Source organism: Furipterus horrens, unplaced genomic scaffold (assembly GCF_987537825.1).
Source record: "Furipterus horrens unplaced genomic scaffold, mFurHor1.1.pri manual_scaffold_11, whole genome shotgun sequence".
Classification (NCBI taxonomy): Eukaryota; Metazoa; Chordata; class Mammalia; order Chiroptera; family Furipteridae; genus Furipterus; species Furipterus horrens.
The window spans coordinates 88,779,968-88,787,523 of NW_028327181.1; the positions used below are offsets into that span (position 1 = coordinate 88,779,968).

General features: G+C 48.6%; 1 protein-coding gene across 4 annotated transcripts; it reads right to left on the reverse strand.

Annotated features, from left to right (window-relative positions):
* Positions 1 to 1,082: 1,082 nt before the first annotated feature.
* On the reverse strand, positions 1,083 to 6,301 carry LYZL6 (lysozyme like 6). Of its 4 annotated transcripts, XM_090291055.1 has the most exons (4): positions 4,626 to 6,124; positions 3,577 to 3,735; positions 2,598 to 2,676; positions 1,083 to 1,298 (listed from the first exon to the last, which is right to left on the reverse strand). In XM_090291055.1, exons 1-4 carry the CDS (start codon positions 4,762 to 4,764, stop codon positions 1,229 to 1,231), a joined length of 447 nt encoding a protein of 148 aa, XP_090147181.1. In that variant the 5' UTR covers positions 4,765 to 6,124; the 3' UTR covers positions 1,083 to 1,228. The 4 variants fall into 4 exon arrangements, with proteins under 4 accessions (XP_090147181.1, XP_090147180.1, XP_090147178.1 ...); XM_090291054.1 differs by lacking the exon at positions 1,083 to 1,298 and adding an exon at positions 6,142 to 6,301 and having other exon boundaries at positions 2,675 to 3,735; positions 4,626 to 4,843; XM_090291052.1 differs by lacking the exon at positions 1,083 to 1,298 and adding an exon at positions 6,142 to 6,301 and having other exon boundaries at positions 2,675 to 3,735; positions 4,626 to 5,616.
* Between the last annotated feature and the right edge of the window lie 1,255 nt (positions 6,302 to 7,556).

The window sequence follows — 7,556 nt, forward strand, 5'->3', positions numbered from 1 at the left end:
GGAATGTCTTAATGAATTAAAAAAATACAGAAACATATGTGGGTTATGTTACATAAATTAACATGTGTTTTCTGTTTTCAAAGGGCATAAGCCTATGACCGCATTACCTGAGTGATTGTCTGTACGTATAAGCCTCACTTAATCTTGTCTGCATCGCTGCCTCCTGAGACTCAATGTTTTGGCTGAACTAAGTAGCTGGGTTGGTGAAGAATGGGGTGGTCTGTGGGCTTCGCTTTAAAACTGGTTTCTCTTTTCTATCCTAATGGCTTGGACAGAAAGAGCCCAGAGGTCTGAGAGGGGGGGAAACCTAAAATATTTCCCTCAGCACAAACTAAGTATAATGGGCAAAAGGGTTTTGGACAGGTGAGATGTGCCTGGCACACCTTCCTCCAAAGAAGCCCTTCTTTTCCCTAATGTAGGACATTGAAAAATTAATACCTGCCTTTTGTCATCTAGTGGTTATGGACTGAATGATGTCTTTTAACCCTGTTGCCAGATCTGTTGCCCCCAGAATACAACAAAGATGCCAGCCTGTTAAATCAAGCATGCTGTTGTCTGGGGACAGCCAACTGACCTGGAGTCTGCACGATCCTTCCCCACTCTTATTAGGGATTTCTGGACCCAAGGGTAGGTAGGACAATGACCATGTCCAACTTGAAGCAGCTAGAGGAGATCGAGGCCTTCGCCCATTGTCCTTTATAAGATTATAAAGGGTCTTAAGTCTGAGAGGGAGGGATTGTTATTTTTTATTGTTAAAATATTTATTTATTTATTTAAAATATTTATTTATTTATTTACTTATTTTAAAAAAGAAGAATATATGAAAGGGTGAGGCAGGAGAGCTTGTATGTCCGACCCATGGGCACAGACTTGGCGGGGGGGATTGTTGGGGGAGGGGGGGGTGCTGGGTGGAGGGGAGCAAAGGAGAAAAAATTGGAACTATTGTAACAATATAATCAATAAAATATACTTTAAAAAAAATAAAGAAACATCTCCACTGTGGTCCTCTCGGTTTACACATGACAGTCAGGAACCAGGGGCCTGGGCCTGGATAGGAACAAGAAGAAAGCCCTAGAAAATCATTTATGCCTGGGACTCTGGTCAGTTTTATTTGTAATGGGGAAGGGAAGAAAATAACAGGAAGTGGAAGCAAGAGAAGAAGGGAGGAAGCATTCGGAAGGGAGGAGAGGGGTTTTGGAATGACCCCACCGCAGGCCTGCACCCTGTCTCATGCCAGGCGACATCCTGTCATCCAGTAGGAGAGTGGCCGGCCTGAACAGTGCATCCTCCAGGCTGCCCTGTGGAGAGAGAAAAACCGGTTCTTGCTTCCCGCACAGTAGCTGCTTCTCCACCCACGTGACCCAGTGCTTAGCCAGTCTTCCACGCAGAGCGCCTTCGTTCCTAGCTCTCATCTATCTTCCTCCGGCCCCTCTGATCCTTCCCTTATGTTTCCCTTGTCCACGGTGTTCGCACTCTTCCCCAGTCAGTGTGCTTTGGCATTTTCAAATCCTCATGTCCTTCTGAAGAGGGCGAACACTGTTTTACAGGGCTGAGAGTTACTATATTTTCCAGGGGCAACTACTGACTGTCCCTCCAGAAAGGTTCAGCCTTGTCACCATGTTCCTTCTTCTTCTTTTTTTTCATTTATTTTATTTTGTTGTTGTTCAATTACAGTTGTCCCAATTCCGCACCCTCAACGTTGCTCTCCCCTCCCTTGCCCCTCCCTACAGTCAATCCCCACCCTGTAGTTCATGTCCATGGGTCTTTTATACTTGTTCCTTGACTAGACCCTTCCTTATCTTTCCCCAGTTATCCCCCTCCCCATTGTTGTCCCTTCTGTTGCAAGGTGTTTTTAGAGTATGCAAGGCACTTAACTCCTTCCATCTTCACAGTTGCCTGCGAAGGCAGCCATTGATACTATTTATACACCCAGTTTAAAGCTCAGAAAAGTTAAGTAATCATGCCAACATCCTGTGTTGGTAAGCTGACAGCTTTGGGGGTGACTGCCCAGCCAATGAGAAACACATTTTTATGGAAACTGTTGCTGCCAGTTATGGAGTGAGGAGCCCTGTGGCAGCCGTGACAGTACTGCCTTAATTGTTCCCATACCTACAGTTGATGGAACCAAGTGGGGCACAGGGTCCAAGGTGCACCAATCGGATTCTCTGGCCCAGGCACTTAGACTGGGACTGAGCTTAACCACTTAGACCATAGTTTGTCTTGTGGACCGTGGAGCAGAGAAAGCTGGTCTGCAGAGAAATAGTGAAGCAAAGGCACCAAGAGGAGCAGAACCCTGCCAGGGAAAGCTTGCTGACAGCTTCCAGCCCAAGTTCCATTCTCTTCCTGAGGCCACGCTGCACCTTTGTGTGGGCTCAGCAAGACACCGTGTCCTTGCAGACGAACTCTCCCTCAGCTAGCTCAAATTAGTTTGTTACTGTAACCAAAAGGCTTTTGTTTAATACAAGTCAGAGTCCTGAGACCTGTCACTATCCCACTCCTTTCTAGACTGCAGAAACCACCTGATCCTGGCCTACTGTCCCTCCCACACCCCTCCTGGGGCTCTGCCCACTAACTGAGTCCTACAGTGTCCTTCTCACCAGTTCTTCATCCCCCCTGCTCTGGACACAATCTTTTTTGCACAGTGGATGGCTGAGAAAAGATTGGGGCTCAGCAGCTCTGAAAAGGAGAAAGAAGATACCTGTGAGAGCAGGTGACAGTCGCAACAACTGAGGCAGACACTCACTCTCCCTGCCTAGGCATGTGCCTCCTGGGGGCTGGCTATCCAGACTAGGTAAGCCCTCCCTTCCAGAGGCCCTTTTAGACATCCCTACAATGGCTGCTGGTGGTCAGGGTGGCCCAGGCTGGGGGAAGGAGGACTGAGTTTTGGGCCTGTTTACTGCCATAGTTTTTAGCCAGAGTGGATGGTGGTTCACCCAAAGTTTGAGAGTTTCTAGGGAAAGGAAATGCCAAAGAGGCAGCACAGAGACCAAGGTCAAGTCCTGCCTAATGAGGGCTCTTCAGGTGAAGATCCAGGGACATTAATCAGAATACAAAAGAGGAAGTGAGGGGCAGAGTCAGGCACCTGTGGAGTCTCCTGGATCAGCTCTGAAATGGGGAGTTTGTCCTCGACCTTTGGTCAGATCGTTAACCAAAGAGGGTACCGCTTATTAATGAGAGCTGGGCCCCCAGGATCACCAGTCTGGCTACCACTGATTCTACAAGCCTCAGTTTGCTCTTCTGTAAAGTGGGAATAATAGTTTTTACTGCATGGAAAGTTGGATGAAACCAGCTATGCGTGAAAAGTGCTTAGTACAGAATGCGCTGTCAATAAATGTTAGCTGCTGCTCTCCTGCTACAGGCTGTGCAGAGCCTTTCTGGAAGGTGCTCAAGGACACCGCAGCATCTCCCAAATGGGTGGGCATTGGGGCCACTAGTCACACCCGCTCAGCAAAGGAACGCCCTGATTCCTTGACCTACCCCTCTGGGGACGTTCTCAGACTGCAAGTGGAAAAGAGAAGTTTGGTGAGTAGAGTCTGGTCCCCTCTCCCTCCTCCCACCCTGGGGCCCAGGACAGACCTTGACAGACCACGTGGCAGATGTTTTCCGAGTGACTCTGGTGATCGTTGCACCAGTAGCGGCTGTTGATCTGGAAGATGCCATAGTCAAAGCTGCCATCTGTATTTTCATTTACCTTTGATATGTTGAAGTTGCTTTCTACAAAAGCCAGGCACAACCCTTGGGAAAAAAGAGAGGAGGGTATTTAGAGGGGGCCAAGCTAGGGAGAAGGAGGATGAAGGGAAAGAGAAATGAGAAATGAAAAGGAAGGAACAAGGCCTAAGAAGCTAGCAGACTAGAAACACCCCCTAGCTTCTCCTTGAATCCTTTGGTCCATCACCCAACCATCACCTTAATCATTCATCTGTCCATCCATGCTTCCGGCACCTACTAATCATCTACTGTGTGCCAGAAACTGTACAAAGCCCTGCAAGGGGTTTTTAGTTGGGTCAAATGCAGATGCTGTCTTCAAAGGGCCTATAGTACAAGAATGAAGATATATACCTGAAATAAAACCCACAAAGCAAGTTAAAAGAAAAAAGTGTTGTAAGACAGGTGTGCCCAAATTCTGGGCAAAATGGAGATATCCCTAACATGCAGTAGGATGAAGCCTTTGCAATGGCAGTTCCCTTTGCCTGGAATGCTCTTCCCTAAACCTTTGGGTGACCAGCACTGCTCAATGTAACCTCCTCAGAGAGGCCTTCCTTGACTTCCCCTTCTAGAACAGTAACCCCCATCACTCCTCCTGCTGTGTTCTTCTGCTTAGCATTTATCACCACCAGGAAGTGCTTTATATTTTTTTGTGTTTGTTAATTGCTTATCTCTTCCCCAAGATGTGAACACTATAAGGGAAGGGGCTTTGTTTATATCCCCAGCACCTAAAATATTTCCTGGCACATAGTAAGTCAATAATGGCTGAATGACCATGGAATGTTGGGAAAGGTTTCTTGGAGAGGGATGCTTTTTTTGAACTTGACTTTCATAGATGAAAGAGAAAAAGAAAGATGGCCACATAGGGTATGACCAGTAGAGTAGAAATCAGGGGGAGGGGGTGAGAAAATGGCACTCACAGTCACTCAGGGAGTACCCCTCGAATCCATCCAACTCTTCCTGGTGCAGCACCTGGGCCAAGTCACAGCGGTTGATAAGACTGGCCTGATTTCTGGCAACGAGGCAGCTGACCAAGGCGATGAGTAACGCCCCCCTCATCCCCAGAGGGGAGCAGGTGCGTTGGAGGGCCTGCAGAGCTTAGGGCCTCACGGGATTCCTGCTGGTCTTCTCTGAGAGTCTGAGGAATCAGGAGAGAACAGCCCATTGTCCTCGCTCACTCACTCACTGCTCCCCATCTGGCCGTTTCCGGTCTCTTCTCATTTATTCTGTAGTATTCTGGCTGGGGACCTGTATCTAATCCTAGGAAACATCAGGCAAAGCCAAACAGAGGGAACGTCTCTAAAATAAACCAGTCTATATTCTTCAGAACAGTCAGTGTCGTGAAAACAAAGAGGGGGGCTATTTCTGTCACTAGCAGTGTGTGTGTGTCGTGTGGGTGTATCTTTCCCCTTAAACTAGGTCTGTGTTCCTGAGGTCAGAGGACTCGGTTTCTCCAGCCACCAACTACATGAGTCAGGCATGAAGCAGCTTCTGCTCAGACAAGGTGGCTACCCTGGTGGCCATGTCTCCTCACGGATCTTTTGTTCTATCTTCTAAGACTGACCCTGTGCTATTCTGAGCTTGCAACCATTCTTTTGTTTTTCTCTCCCACCCTAGAGTTGCCAGATTTAGAAAATGAAATTATAGGATGCCAACTTACATTAGAATTTCAGACAAGCAACAAATATTTTCTTAGTATAAGTACGGCTCATGCAACCCTACCCTGCCCTGACTCGGTAGATTCCTTCAGGGACAGGTGTCCCTGAGCCCTGGGAAGCACTGAAGTTCACTCTTGGGATCCCCTTGGGGAAGACAGTTGTTCTGGCCGGTACATTCCCCTTCTGAAGCTTACCTCTCTCCTGCCCCTCTCTGATCCCAGGTCCCAGGCAGCCTAGGGATTTCTCTGAGAATCTGTAGAACAAAGCTGTTTGGGTAGGAACCTACTCTTTTTCATGAACTACACTCTAGCCCCACCCAGCTTACAGCTCTTCATGTTCTAAACAAGGTGGGAATTCTGGGCCCCACCCTACCCTGCCTTCTGGAACCCCTTTTTTGTGACATCATTACTCTCCTGGAAATACTCTGTCTGTGACTTGGGGCCTATTTCAGCTTCAGACAGAAATGGCAGATGGGCCTGGAAGGAGAGGTGACAACTATGATGAAGACCACTGGGTAGGACAGGGTAGAAAGTGCTCGTTGTTCTGTCTGTCCACCTCCTCCCCTCCTGTGAACAGGACTGCCTTGGTGGGGAGCTCCATTCCACATTAGGTTTTAGCGGGGCTGCCAGTCACAGGGCTCTGCCCTCCAGGTGACAGTGTAATTTGAGTTGAAGCAGAGGAGAGCAGCTCATCTGAGGGGATAAGCCTCCTTGAGGAGGAAGCAGAGTCCAGACAAACTTCCAGTCCCAGAGTCCACCCTTTCTAAACACAGTCTTACCTTTATTGTAATCCTGCAATTTGATAAATGTCCTTTCTTGTGGAAAACAAGTTTGAGTTGGGTTTCTGTCACCTGCATCCCAAAGTGCACTGCCTAGTAAGTCGGCATGGGGTTAACCATCTATGGAATGATGACCTGACAACCTGACACCTCTGCGTGAAGGCCAGCCGCAGCCGGCAGCCGTCCGTCTTGAGAGACGATGGTGTAGCTTCTTAAGAGTCTATCTGCACCGCCGAAAATGGCTGTGCAGTCTGACTCGGGAGTGACACGGTATCTGTCTCCTCCCGTGTTGAATCGACATCTTGCGATGACGCTGGAGTGTCCTCTCCAGTGGAGCTGAAGCTACAGAGCCTGGGCAGGGTGATATGGAGGGTCTGCTGTTGCCCATGCAGCAGACCCCCCCTCTCTTCGCAGCTGAAGGGTCCAAGGGAAAGACGGAGTCGATACAGCTTGGCTTCAGGTGCGCCGCAGGAGTTGCCGGTGTTGACTACAATGTCAAACCGCCTTAGGGACTCCGGCTCCGGATTTTCTGTCGGGGTTTACTCCCTTAGCCTTTCCCCTGAAGAGGTATGCCGCAAGGCAGCGGAGGTTTTTTGGAGTCAGAGTTTTCCTTCTCTGATGTGCCCTGACTGGAAGATCGAACCAGCGACACTTAGCTCGCAGGCCGACGCTCAATCCACTGAGCCAAACCAGCGAAGGCCACACATATCATTATCATTAGTCACCAAGGAAATCTGAGAGAGATTTCTATCAACTGGAGCAAAAAAGAAGCAAGAGAAAGTTTTGTTACTGATGGCCACTCTACCCCGTGAAGCAAGATGGCAGGGTCTGACAGAAAGAAAGTAGAAAGGGCTTTCTAAGTGGGCAGTGCTGCCCCATGCCCTAGGCCTGCAGACTTCTCCCAGTAGGGCAGCAGCACATTGCATCTTGGGATATGAAGCCAGTGGGAGCTGGGGTGTGGGTAAAGCCCTAGGAGGAAGGAATCCTTGGAGTACTGTTACCAAGCCCATCCAGTAGAGGAGGGGCGGATCCTACCACTCACTACCTACCAGGCAAATCTCCAGAGATGGACTTGGGTGGAAAAGAAAGGAGTCTTTTACTTAATGGGAAGTTTCTGCCTCAAAGTATCTGGGTAACAAAAGTAAAGGGGAAAGGGAAAGTCAGAATATGACATCAAAAATAGCTATTTAGGACTTTCGGCTAAGATGGAGGCCTAGACTGACATGCTCTGTGTCCCTCCACAACTAAGAAGGAATAGAACAACCACAAAAACCAGAAATAACCAGAAGTTCCAGAAAATAAAGCTACATGGAAGTCCAATGTGTTAAGTTATAAACAAGTGGTACTCGTCCGGACAGGTAGAAGAGGCAAAGCCGGGATGGAGAGGTCAAGCTGTGCTGGTGGTGGCAGCTGCA